At 35.8% G+C, this 14,433-nt stretch overlaps 1 protein-coding gene across 1 annotated transcript in view; it reads left to right on the top strand.

The window, feature by feature from the left end:
- The window catches only part of LOC137198246 (major histocompatibility complex class I-related gene protein-like), a 75,300-nt gene extending 64,206 nt beyond the window's left edge, over positions 1–11,094 (top strand). The window contains exons 4-6 of the mRNA XM_067611958.1: positions 7,555–7,851; positions 8,435–8,533; positions 9,483–11,094. Of these exons, the coding sequence (XP_067468059.1) occupies positions 7,555–7,851; positions 8,435–8,533; positions 9,483–9,532 (446 nt within the window). The 3' untranslated portion in view covers positions 9,533–11,094. The remainder of the gene's footprint in view (positions 1–7,554; positions 7,852–8,434; positions 8,534–9,482) is intronic.
- Positions 11,095–14,433: the final 3,339 nt, after the last annotated feature.

Here is a 14,433-nt window from a genome sequence, read left to right as displayed (position 1 = left end):
TGACCCCAAAAAAGCAGTGTGTAGTTGCTGTGTTTTCAAAAAATAATTATTTGTCAGCACAATGATTTCCCTCCTAAATGGTTTCATATAAATTCATTTAAATGAGACACAAAGAGGTACAACAACTCATAAAAAAGCAAAGCTTATAGAAAAGTAAAAAAAAAAAAATGCGTGTCAGAACTTTGTTTTTTCTTCTTTCCTCTCCCATTAATCATCTCATGACCCCTCAGGTTTATCTTGTGACCCTTTTGAGGCACCTGACCCCTAGGTTGGGAACCACTGGGCTAGAGGGTAGAGCCCTGAAAGTACAGCATTAATGGTAAGCACTAAGCACTATTATGTAATATTATTTCACGTTATCTAACATTAACTGAATCTAGAAGATTCTGAACTTCATTGATTAAAACTCTGGAAGAAGGATGACACCTGAACACCCTTTCTAATTGCGTATTTTAGTTACTCTGTAATGTAAACTTATGCTATTTCTGCTCATTTTGGCATATTAGCAACCCAGAGAGATCTGTAGATGACCTATCAAACAGAAATCTAATCTATGGGGAAGAAGGAGAGAGTAAATTAAAAACAGATGCATGTTTAGCAGGTTGCTTGTTACCAAGGAAAGAGATGTAACTGAGATGAAAACAAAAATAAAAAGGCCATGAAGTACAGTGAACAAAAGCTTTTGTTTGTTTTTGTGGATTCACAACATGTAAAATATAACAACACAAATACACAAAACAATACTAATGCAGTAAGGATGTGCAGAGGGCCCAGTATTTGTATTTGTATCTGTATTTGTTGAGGCAGTAAAATTATTTGTATTTGTATTTGCATTTGTATTTGTATTCGAATAAAATTGGAAAGAGGCTTAAAAATCCTGTTTTTGTTTTTATTTTGCTTTTAATTTCAGAAAATTAAAGTATTACAATAAGTGTTCATGAATAAACTACCTTACAAAGGCAGTCCCCACACCAGGTCTCGAACTGCAGTCTCCCAGATCATAGACAACTGTTCTGACTACTGAGCTAAAACTTTACTCACCGCCTAATTTCAGACAGACCTCTACCTATTTATACACCCATAACACAGAGACAGCATTTCATGTAAGAAGTAAAAAAGAACTTCAAAGGCTTTGCTTTGCACTTTTCATTTATTGCCTATTTTTTACAGCCTAAGTTCGTGGAAAGGAGACAGGGAACAGCAGGTTATGGAGAGTCCTTTGGGAGCACTTTGCGTGTGTCAGTAGCTCAGCTTTATCTCTTGGGGAACAACCTCAACTACAGGAGTGATGTCCAAATTGGGAAATGTGCGCCATGTAGCAGGTGGATGTGACTTCCCTTGTTGAAACCTACAGACAGACGTAACAGCAGAGCAGAGGAGAGAGACTGACATAATGATGTGACAAACCTGCACACTGATATTTGACATGTTTTTTTTTTTCTTCCCAAATACAAATAATTCTTAAAATAGCCTATTTGTATGAAACAAATACTCATAAAAAAACCCCAAAAAAAAAACACTATTTGTGCTTTGCAGAATAATGTATTTGTATTCGGGCACACCCTTATAATGCAGTAGATTGAGGCCTCTCAACAGAAATTTGTGTTCAGGTTGAAAATCTAAATGGATCTTAAGTCATTGTTTGTGCATCTATGTCACATCCTGATCACTATATATTGACCCTGTCTACTGTATTGCATGTACTGTATTACACTAACAAATTTCCCTGCAAAATTAAAATTAAAATATTGTAATAATCTACCTGCAGCTGTAGTCGCCAGCATTTTACTGTTTTTTTAGTGTCACTGCTGTAATTTACTTTAACAGGTAATTGGTGTAAAAAATATTACAGTATTCTGCAGCAGCAGAATGTGAGGTTTACAGTTTGATACTGTAGCTAGACCTGCAGTAATATACTGTATTTTTACAGTGTTTCTAGTGTAATCTACATGAACAGTTTCTTACTGTAAATGTTACAGTAAACAACTGAAAAGTTTTCTTCTTATTCATATTAATAAAAACAACTATAAATTGCAGACATATACTGTAAATAACAATGTGTCTTCAGTCTTAATGGTCCAGTAATGAGATCAGCTCAGTTTTACATTTAAAAATGCCCAACCCTTGAAATTTAGCACAGAAGAGGATAAGGCAAGTGACAGCTTTATGGAACTGAACATTTATTCAGAAGCTTTAACATATGCCAAGTATATTCAAGTATGTTTGAAAAAATCATTTTTATGGTTCATGCCCCTCCAAAGGGGGTCAATGTAAATCTGTTAACTATAATATCCTGAGCTGCCAGCAAAACTTGGTGATGAGTCTAAACAGAAACTGCTGTGCAAACTACTGTTTAAAAAATATAAAAGCACAAATAAACAGATTGCAGGATAACACAGTTTGTAATGTGTTCAAATGTCCTGTGTTATAATTGGCAGACAGTCGACATCCAGGCTTCCAGGCTCACTGAGTGAGAAAGAAAAAAGAATGAAATCAAGCACAGAGTGAGAGAAAGAGAAGTGAAACAATTGCATGGCAGAGATTTTACACAAGATGGAAACCTAACTTCCCTTTATGAAGTGACATCAAGTTCTTCAGAAGAGTGATGACAAGGATTCACTGTGAGCTTGTTTGTCCTCTTAGGAATTACTTTCCCCGGCTGGCCTCTGTTCCCCTCTCAGGGTTAATCACATTGAACAACATGTAACAAATCACCTATTATGTCCCTGGTTTTAGTACACCTTGGCAACAAACTACAGTATATTTGAAGCAACCTAGCTACAGCTTAGAAACACACTTCAGTTGAGCTAAGATAACCGATACAACCATACTGTAACACATTTTCCTGTAAAATTACAATAAAGTCCTGGCAGCTGTAGTTGCCAGCATTTTACTGTTTTTTTACAGTGTCACTACCATAATTTACTTAAACAGTTAATTGCTTTTAAAAGTTATTACAGTATTCTGCAGTAGAATGTGAGGTTTACAGTTTGATACTTTAGCTAGATCTGCAGTAATATACTGAGACGTCAAGTGCTTCAGAAGAGTGGTGACGAGGATTAACTGTGAGCTTGTTTCTTAGGAATTACTTTCCCCAGCTTGGCAACAAACTATAGTATATTTGCAGCAACGTAACTACAGCTTAGAAACACACTTGGGTTGAGCTAAGACAACCAATATGACCACTGTCTTTTGGGGCTCAGCTGCAAATATATCTTAATCAACTTTGCTACATATGTGCTTTAGATAGTAGGCTATTATTAATTATGAAATGTAAGTGGGATAAACAAGGTGTAGGTATAGACCAGGCCAGACTAATGTTCATTCACTGGATTCACTGATGTGTAGTTCAAGAGAAAACAATCATCCTAAAATAATCTTTAAACTAGACTTGCAAGCAGCAGTGAAAATAATGTTTAAACTAGTAATTCAAACTTCCAACTGAAGAGCACTACCTGAAACAGTCCCAAAGATTGTAAAGATAATATTAAAAATATTAATTTTCTGGCAAACTGCAGCTGGACACATTATTAGCTTTTCAAGTGAGGAATTGCATCATGTCTGATGTCTCAGATTCTGTGTGTTATGACACGGTGTGTTTTGGACTTTAGCAGCAGACAAGCACAGACAAAGAGCTTTATTGGAAGCAAGCAGGAAAAGGTAACAGAGATTCAAATTATAAAGGTCACACAGAAGCACAAAATGTTTAAATTCCCTTTTAGTTTGAATTCTTAAGCCCTCGTTAACAAGTAAGGAGTCATTCACAAGATTTTGTATATGATTCCTTCTCAATAAATAGAAATAAATAGAAACTGCCTCATTGTATAAATTGTGCTATACTGTATATTGTAGATACACTTGTGTGTGTCTTGCTTTACCTGCTGGTGCATTTTCTTTGAGCTGTTCTTCACTTTCTTAATTATATCAATGTAATTAATGTTTACTGATTTTAGGATCAATTTTATTCTCAACATTAAACAGCTGCTCATGTTACTACATGCTATTAAACTTCTGGTAAAACACATACACACACGCACATACACACATTTACTGCATTTTCTTGTTGAATCTGATCAGCCAGTCAGATATTGAATTGACTCCTCCTGGTAACACATGATGCACAGCTATTTATAATTTCTATTGGTCACTCCATTTGACTGTACACACTCTTGATAGTCTTTCCTCCATCCTTAAGTGTTTTTCTAACATCTGTATCAAAGCAAGATGAAGGATTTCGTGTTGTTGCCTCTCTTTTGCCATGTTGTATCTCCAGGTAACGGAATAATCTTTTTTAAACAGTTGTGTAACTTTTGTTTCAGCATTCATATTTCTGTATCTATTTCTAATAACATTTACTGCACAGCTTAACATACCTCTATGTCTATTCACTGCCAGTTCTTATTGGTTTTTATTGTCCTGTGCAACAGTGCTGTAATCAATAAATATTGCAATACTGTAGCAACAAGAGCTACATAAATAAACAATTATTATTATTATTATTATTATTATTATTATTATTATTATTATTATTATAACTTCAAACAAACAGTCTACTGTCAGAAACTGCATTTACCGACAAATAATTGTAAATAAAAGAATTACAAGCTTTAACAATTACATTGCCAGTCACTTGGAGTAATCGGCAACTCCACATAAAGATCAAAATACTTCAGAACCATCCACAAAATCTTTCCCATACCTGCTCTACCTAATCCTGATTGTTTGTTTTTCTGTTGTGTTTGTATGTGTCTTTCAAACAGAACATTGCTGTGAAAGAGCATTTATGCTAACTCAACCTACTCTAATTATGTATCTATTAATGTATAAATAGAGGTTTAAAAAATAAATACAATAATCTTCATTATTCTTTGGACTGAACAGAAATTTTAAGTCTGTTGTGCTCATAGAATCATATATGAAAAATATTCATGAAAAATTGTTATTTAAAACTTTGTCCTACAGTGAAACACTCCGTGCCACATTTGCTGACTGAATCAACTGGACTCCACACCTTCCCAGAGTTTGTGGCTGTTGTTGTGGTTGATGAAGTTCAGGCGGGTTGCTATGACAGCAACAGCAAGAGAGCAGAACCCAAACAGGACTGGGCAAAAAAATTAATCAAAGATCATCCTCAGCAGTTGGAGTTTTACACTCAGATCTGTGTGTCTCTCCATGTGAGTCTAAAAACTGACCTTATCAATTTGGAGCAGTACTTAAACCAAACTGGAGGTATATTTCTTTCTTCTTTTTTTTTTTTTTTTTTGCTTCTTAATGTTTTTTTGTGTGTTTAATTAATGTTTCTTTATTGTTTTGTGCAGCTTGGTGAACAACAGCTCACTTGAATACACTAGTAGAATACATGTTAAGCAACTCTATACATCATAATGACAATAAAGATAATTTCTCTCACCCCATCTCCAAAACCATCCCCACCACCCCAACTGAAGGGCAAGAAATACTATATTATACTATTAATATTATATGCATTTGACATATACAACATAACATAATATACAGACATCTAGAGGGGTATCTACACACAAATCTATCTATAAATAAATGCACAGACATTCAAAGTTACTTTTTGCATGTGCACATACACATCAGAAAACTCATATACAAGCTCAAGTCCACAACATCTATTGAAGCATGTGTGCTTTCCTACTAGAAGGTCTTGGAATGAGGTAACAACACTGATGTTTGTCTAAAAGTATGAAGTATCAGAACGTAAGTGTATCTACATAAACACACACACACACATACACACAAACACTCAAAGAGACCTCTCTCAAACACCCTCTTCATCTATCAACAGTGTTTTATTTACACACTGTTAACTGTTTGACTAAGTACTGCCAGTTAAGGCAGATGGCTTCCCACCTAGCATTCGGTTCTGCTTGAGGTTTCTTCCCGTTAAAGCAGAGTTTTTCCTTGCCGCTGTCGCCAAGTGTTTGCTCATGGGGTAATTGTTGGGTCTTTGTAAATTAAAGAGTACTTGACCTGCTCTATGGGAAAAGTGCCCTGAGATGACTTTTGTTGTGATTTGGCGCTATATAAATAAAATTGAATTGAATTGCTGTGCTGCACTATTGCAATGTTTCCATCATGGTAAATAACAGATATTATATAAGTGATAATGCACAATGACAAAACAAGAAGATAAAAGTGGAAGTAAAAAAATGCCATGACCAGTGTTTTCTGTATCAGGAAACCATGGAGTATATTATGGCTCTTATACCTTTACCACCAAGTTAGTTTATGTGTTTAAATTGTCGCACAAAAGATCTGTTATCAGTTTAACTCAAAATTAGGTTTGTTTCTCTGACTAACAGAACATACTGCACAATTCATGTTTGTACAAAGCCCCAATATCCCTTGACTTATGTTAAATATCCTTCAAAAACCATGGCTGCCTATTATTAAACTAAGGTTAGCAATTATAATATCCACGAGTAGTAACACATGCTATTGAGTAGTGACTAATCCTGAATAAAACTCTCCTTCAGTGGAAGCTGCTGGAGAGGCTTCAGGACAGTCTAGTCTGTAGTTTCTCATAGAAAGAGGATATTGTTGGACTGATCCACTGGCTGCAGGTTTTTGGTGGATGTAACGTTCAGTCCAGGATCAGGTTTAATCTGGTGTTAGTCAGGACTCCACCTCAGTGTGTGTGTGTGTGTGTGTGTGTGTGTGTGTGTGCGTGTGTTTTCCTGCAGCTCACATGAAGCCACACCACCTTCAACAGTGTAGATAAACTGTGTTGGTCTCAGTGGAGGCAGTGTGTCTCTGTGGTAAAGACAGGAAATGAACTCTGTTTCCCAGCAGTCTCTGCCTCTCTCTGAGTCGTCCACACTGTCCAGATGATGATTGGCTGTGAGTTGTTTCCATCCAGCCAATAACAGCAGAAGGTGTTGATCTTCTGTTTTGATGTGTGTGTGGATCAGTGTGTCTCTGTGGTGAAGATGTGATATCAACTGATGATAGCTGACTGTGCTGAGATCTCACTCTGGTTTACTGCAGTCTGTGTCTCTGTCTCTCTCTCAGATGTCCACATTTTACAGGTTATGGCTGGCTGTGAATGGGATGATGAGACTGAAGAGGTTATTGGTTTCGCTCAGATTGGTTATGATGGAGAAGACTTCTTATCATTTGACCTCAAGACACTGACATGGAACGCTTCAAAACCACAAGCTGTCATCATCAAGCACAAGTGGGATCATGAAAAAGTTGAATTAAACTTCATTAAGGACATCCTCACCAATATTTGCCCTCAGTGGCTGAAGATGAGTCTGGACTATGGAAAGAGCTCTCTGCTGAGAAGAGGTAGAATCACATGATCTGATGTAGTTTCATGGACACAATGATATTTATATGCTTTATATTAATGCACTGTAATGTTTCTGTCTGTGATGTTTGGTTTCTGTCTTTCTCTCTACCACTCTTTGTCTGTCTTGCTCTCTCTCTCTCTCTCTCTCTCTCTCTCTCTCTCTCTATCTCTCTCTCTCTCTCTCTGTCTCTCTCTCTCTCTCTCTTCCCCCCCTCCCCCTCCCTCCCCAGACCTTCCCTCAGTATTTCTCCTCCAGAAGACTCCCTCCTTTCCAGTCAGCTGCTTTGCTACGGGTTTCTACCCTGACAGAGCCGATATGTTCTGGAGGAAAGATGGAGAGGAGCTTCATGAGGAACGTGGAGAGATCCTCCCCAACCATGATGGATCCTTCCAGATGAGTGTTGACCTGAACGTTTCATCAGTCTCACCTGATGACTGGAAGAAGTATGAATGTGTGTTTCAGCTCTCTGGTCTAAAGGACGACATCATAACCAAACTGGACAAAGCTATGATCAGGACCAACTGGGGTGAGACTGGAATCAAATGTTACACATGTGAGAAAAAAAAGACAAATTTAGTTTACTTTAGTATTCCTTTAGTTCATGCTTGTTTTTGTCTCCTTTTTGGTGCTGGATTGGACAAATAGCCTAAACTGCCAGTTAGCGAGTCAGCTAGATACTTCTGATGATAAATTAATTACAACGTTTTGTACTGTAGACTCCTGTCTCACGACTGCAATCTGCCTTTTTTTAGCTTCCTCATTTTGGAAACTCCCACTCTCTGTTCTCTCAAAAGTCAGTGTTGTCAATTGATCAGTGGTTCAAATTTGTGTTTCAAGTTGAAGTTGAAGTCTGCAAACTTGATTTTAGTTTAGTTTTAGTTTTCTGTCCTTACTTCAGGTTCTAGGTTGTTGATAGTTTGTTTGTTAACTTGTTTGTAGTTGCTCTTATCCTAAAGCATAGTTTCTTTGTATATTTAATTGTCAATTGTGTTTCTTTGTCTGTTTTATTAATATAATTATGACACATATAGTCTTAATAAATAGATGGATAGATGTACAGCAGTTTTAACCTGCTTCTAGTCATTTTTTGTTTGTTTTTTGCTTAACAGAGATACTTACAGATATGACCATCCCCATCATTGCAATGGTTGCTCTTGCTGTCATCCTCATAGCTGCTGCTGGATTCATGTTTTACAAAAAGAAGAAAGGTGAGAGACCTAAAATGAAAGAGCTCTTATTAAATATTTTGTGTGCTTAGATTGACTTTAAGTTGATGCTTTTAACCAGATTATAAAGAAAAAACAATAGTTAATAGTCTGAAGCTATCAACAGTGAGACTAGTTTAATGATGATAGAGAAATGTAATAGGCAAAGAGTAGAAGGGCAAAACATAGTAGTAACAAGTAACAATTTAAAGGAAAATTCTGGTATTTTCCAACCCGGGTCTTATTTTCATAATTGTGACCATTCTGTCATTGGGTCAAACTGAATTTACATACATGACTTAAAACACGTGTCTCTGAGTTTGATGGAAACTGGTGAGGATGCTGTATTTATGTCAAGGAAATGTTGCTTTATACGCAGTCTTTTAGCATGATATCATGTATGAAGCCATCAATTGTAAAGATTGTAAGACCCTCTATCTCCAAAACCATGTCAGTCTGAGATGGACTTTTCAACAAACTCATAAAATGAATTGGCTCGCCAGCTATAGCTGATAAAATGTGTTAGCAACTTATCATTCCAGCCTGCAAAGTCAATGATCACCAGTTAAAAATGTTTTTTTCTACTTCTGTCTGAAATCAATCATCATTGTTACAAAATCTGCCGCTGTTATCATTATAAACTGCCTATGTGCCATGCTAAAATTAAAAGCTTGACAGACATAGCAACGGTATCTAATGATGTAATGTTGGCATCAACCTCTTTGCAGAAATAAAAGACAGATAACGTTATTCTGCTGCTTTTTAGTCTGAAGCTCATGGGGTTGGATGCTGCAGGTTGCAAATGTCACATTCAAGTTCATGAGCCAGGTCATTGATTCTGACAGATGCAAATGTTTCACTTGGTTCTGGATGAGACGTCAGATGTTGGGCAAAAATAAAAGGCAGTTCAGTGCAGGATAAATGAACTAACAGTGTGTTTCTGACCTTTCAGCTCCTGACAACAGCACTGAGCTCTCTGAGCAACTGAATCCAGAAGCCTGAGCACTGTGAGAGACTTCATGTGGGATGAAGAAAAATGAAAGACTATTATTCACACTTCCAGTTAACCAAAGCTGCCCACTTGTGTACACAAAATACAAATTGTTTCCTAATTCAGTGTTAAACTTCTGTGTCATATTCTAGCTGGAAAAAAAATCTTTAACTGATGATGATGATAGTACATTGAAAGCATAGTAGATAAATTAAGTCTGGTTACCAATATATTCCAAAATGTGATATTTTAGATCTAAATCAATCAATCAATCAATCAATCAAATGTGTGTTTTTGTGATTGTGTTTTATGCCTCATTATATCATGGAGACTGAAGTTTTCACATAGTATCTATGTCTGCCTGAATATATACATTTATATTTTACTAGTGCCTGTTCGGAACGGGCCAATCTCTCAATACCTAGAGAGAGTTGTGCCACTCCCCTAAACGCCTCTCATGCTGACTATTGGTAGACACTACAATTTACCGATGCTCCCTAAACATCTCACAAGCAGAATATCTGGACACTACAATTTTGAGTTGAGCTGAAGTTGATCGGATGAACTGTAAAGCCCGATCAAAACCTGCCTGAGACTTGGAGTGTGTGTTTAAATTCATTCTCTATGGTAGTTCTTATCACTACAGATGTAATCCCATCTTGAACCACAATGTGGATTGCAATGGCAGAGTGGCACTGTCCGCATTTCTACATGTTGAATCCATGTGCAGAAGAATAAGCAGAAGCAATGTTGTTTATGAGTTATTTTTTACATATTTCTGAACGTACCTGAGACATCCAGCACTAAGTCTTGAATGTACATGCCAAGTTTCATTCACAATTACGTTACACAGTTCAATGGTAGAGTTTTTTGAACGTTTATCGAGTCATTATCACTACAGATGTAATCCCACTTCCGACTACAGTGTGGGTTGCAATGGCAGAGTGGTGCTGTCCATATTTACGCTCGTTGACTTCACAGGCAGTTGAAGAAGCAAATCTTTGTAAAAACAACATTGTTTCTGAGGTATTTTTTATATATTTCTGAACGTGCCTGAGACATCGAGCACTAAGTCTTGCACGGTGGAACAGTTCTCGAGATATGTGAAGGACAAACCCACAAACATACATACATACATACATACATACATACAGACAGATTCCTTGCTTTATATAGAGAGATATTTGTACTTTTAAACGTTTATAATGTAAGCTTGTAATCCATATTTTGAAATGGGTTTAATAATTTTGATCATCTTATCTTTCCAAATTTTCTCAATACTGTCTGTTATTTTATTGTTTTTTTTTTTATTGGCACAATGTCTCTGTTTGGTTTCTCAACATGCAAACATTGTTGATTACATAAATGACTGTCAAAATCTGATACACTGCTGTTTCACTCCTTTTGTGCTGTTTTTTTTTTCTGCTTTTGCTTTTCAATAATAGAGGCCTTGCCTGGCAGATTCACATGTCAGAGTTCACCTTTGTTAAACTTTACCAGGCAGATGTGCTCGGTTGGTCAAATGAAACACTGTTGCACTGTGTTTGGAAATAAAAAAGTTATTATGTTATTATTCTAGTGTGTTTCATCACCGTTTTTAGTACCAGACTATCACTAACAAACAGTAGCATTGCTCTCACCTGCTGTCTACAGTCTACAGATATTTATTACCTGCATCAGAAACATGACATCACATACTTTTTCAGGGCTGAATGCAGGAAAATGAAATGGAAACCTGACTGACAGACACACTTTGTATGTTGTGAATTACTTCAAATGGGTTGGCAAAACAGTAAATGCTGTGATGAACTATTCCTATCTTCAATTATAACAACACCTTAAATTATAAAAAAAGAGACCCAGTTGTTTCCTGACTCACTTTTCAATGTTAAGCTTTAAATAAATCTTAGCTAAAAGTTGATATCCTACTAAAAAGTAACTTTTTCACTTTCAGAAACCGTTACATCAAGGGATGATTAAGCATTTACTTTGTGATAAAACTGTGACACTTCTATAAAATAATGAAGACATATGATTAAAAGAAATGATGGTACTTTAAAAGCATAATAGATAAATGAAGTTCAAATCTTTTGAAATAATCAATATTATTTATATTATTTGCTGAGGTGAAACTACAATTTCCACCAGTCCAGTAAATTGGGGCTTTAAAAAATCCTTTCTGGTGTTCAAATCATTAAAAAGATACATTTGATGGCAATGTTCTGGTTACACTGCATAATTCGTAGGTTTAAAAAATGGTTTAAAAGAGTGTAAAAGGTGTATATTTCTGTGTATTTTGCTGGAATCACAACCAGCACTCAGCATATTAAAACTTTTGTTTGGTAGCCTAATATTTTTTATTTAATTTTAGATTCATTGTTACAAAGTAAAACCACTCAAAAATGTGTGGGACATCTTTCTGCAATGTAGCAGTAGCAGTAGCAGACAGAGGAAAAGTTTTAAAGGTAGATAGCAACAAGACAATTGGAGGTCTGACAAAGTCTGAGTGGGTAAAGTGGGAAATCAGTCAGATGATTGATGTGGAAGCATGAAAGTAAAAAAATAAATAAATGAAGCAAGCATGAATAAAGTGTAATAAAGCTTCAGGAGTCAAAGTTGGGAAAAAGTCAAATGATGTTTTTTGACCCATTTTCTAATCTTTTAACTGTCTGTTAGAGCCCTCTATAGGGGAAATAAAACAGCACAGAGCCTGTTAAAGTTTAGTAGTAGAGTTATTGAAGCAGCAGGAACAAAATTAAAGTAGTCACATGCAAGTTATAAGGAAATGAAGGCACAAAGGAAAAGCACCAGCACATATTTCCCAAACCAAACAAGGAAAATTATCATTAAGAGGGCTCCAAAACTACCTGCTTGTCTAAATACAGGTAGCATGATGACTCAGTGGTTAGCACTTCTCACAGGAAGAAGATCCTGGGTTCAAACCCTCGCCATCCCGGGTGGAGTTTGCATGTTCTCCCTGTGTTTGCATGGGTTTCCTCCCACCATCAAAGACATGTATGTTAGGGTTAATGCCCCTATGGCAAGCTGATTTAATAGCTAGACTGGTTGACAAATAAAAACTATTTATTCCATTATTTTTGAAAGCATCCCCACTTTACTTTTAGTGCCTTAAACTTTTGCACAGTACTGTACATACAGTACATAAAAAATAGCAGCAGTATAGCATAAGTGGACTAACAGTGTGTTTCTGACCTTACAGCCCCTGACAACAACTCTGAAGTCTCCATGAAACTGAACACAGAAGCCTGAATGAAGTAAACACATCATCCTGCATACAGCGAGTTGCTACACATGAGACAACGAAACAGTAAATGCTGTGATGTGAACTATTTACACCTCTAGTTGCTGTAAAACTGCTGTGTCACATTATAGCTGAAAAGAGAATGTTGTAGCTGACGATGAGTGGAATTACTGAGAGAGAGAAAATATGAGTCATCGGAGCGTGTAAATAAATACACTGTTTACTAGAAGGAAATATTGGAGATGTATTTTATTAAACTGGCACAAAAACAACACATATTAGTACTTTAAAAACACTGTAGATAAATGAAGCCTTCTGTTTAGAAAATGTTACTGACTCATGAATATTTTAATGCTTTTTGTTTGTAATCTTTTTGTATTTTAAGTGTGTGTGTACAGATAGTTTGGCTTTTATTTGTCAAGTTATTATGATAAATTCCTCCCCCAAAACCAATAAGGAGGTGGATGGAATTGAATTTGTCATGCTTACAGCGTCGACACTGTAGAAAAACTTAATATTTAATGTATATTGTATAAAAGCAATTATAAAAAGTAAGAAATTTATTTTGTATAATTTGAGTGTGTGATTTACATGCATTTTTACATTTTTCTCTTTTATCCATGTTCTCTAAAATATTTGTACAAAAATTAAGATACTTTCTCTTTGCTGAATTTCTATAAACAAGTAGATGTTGAATAGCAATGCTCAAAATGTTTTTTTTGTCATAAAGTCCTCATTATTTCAAACATATGTTTATCAACTGTTGTTATAGTGAGATGAATATTCTAGCAGATTAAATGAGCGTGGCTCCTATTTAAAGATGTTAAACTGTAAATACAGGGGAAAAAAATTGTTGTGTAGATGAAATAATTATAATTACTCATGTTCAACAGGTCAGTGCAGTCGCTCCCAACCTTTTTGGCTTGTGACCCTTACAAAAACTTATATAGTTGAGGGCTCCCTTCTAGATGGCTTCATATAAATTCATTTAAATGAGGCACAAAGAGGCACATCTCATAAAAAAGCAGATTATAGGAAAATTCAAAAATTAAATACAAAGTTGTGTATCAGAGCTTTGTTTTTTCTTTTTTCCTCTCCCATTAATCATCTCACGACCCCTCAGATTTATTATGTGACCCTTTGGAGGGGTGTGACCCCTTCGTTGGGAACCATCAGGCTAGAGGGTAAAGCCCTGAAAGTACTACGATAATGGTATGCACCATTATGTAATATTATTCCATATTAACATTCAACATTTTAAACTTAATTAAAACTGACTAGATCCCTGCTTGTGTTGTATCAGCTCTCAGATGTACATTGCTTTGGATAAAAGTGCTAAATGAAATTGTAAATTATAAATTATAAAATTTGAGGACAGAAGACACTGTCTTACTCCTAATTTTTATTAATCTGTAATGTGAATTTATATAAACACTTATATTTCTGTTAATTGTGGCATGTCAGCAACCCAGAGAGATTTGTAGATGAACTATCACACAGAAATCTGACATATGAGGACGAAGGAAAGTGTAAATGGGTTGCTTGTTACCATTAATAATACTTATGTAGTTGGAAACAGAAATGATTACCCTGGTTGAATATCTAAATGGATCTAGAGTGGTTGTTTGTGCATCTATGTCATGATCAATT

Source organism: Thunnus thynnus, chromosome 15 (assembly GCF_963924715.1).
Source record: "Thunnus thynnus chromosome 15, fThuThy2.1, whole genome shotgun sequence".
Taxonomy (NCBI): Eukaryota; Metazoa; Chordata; class Actinopteri; order Scombriformes; family Scombridae; genus Thunnus; species Thunnus thynnus.
Note: the sequence above shows the minus strand (reverse complement) of the source record. Positions and strands in the feature narration are given on the sequence as shown.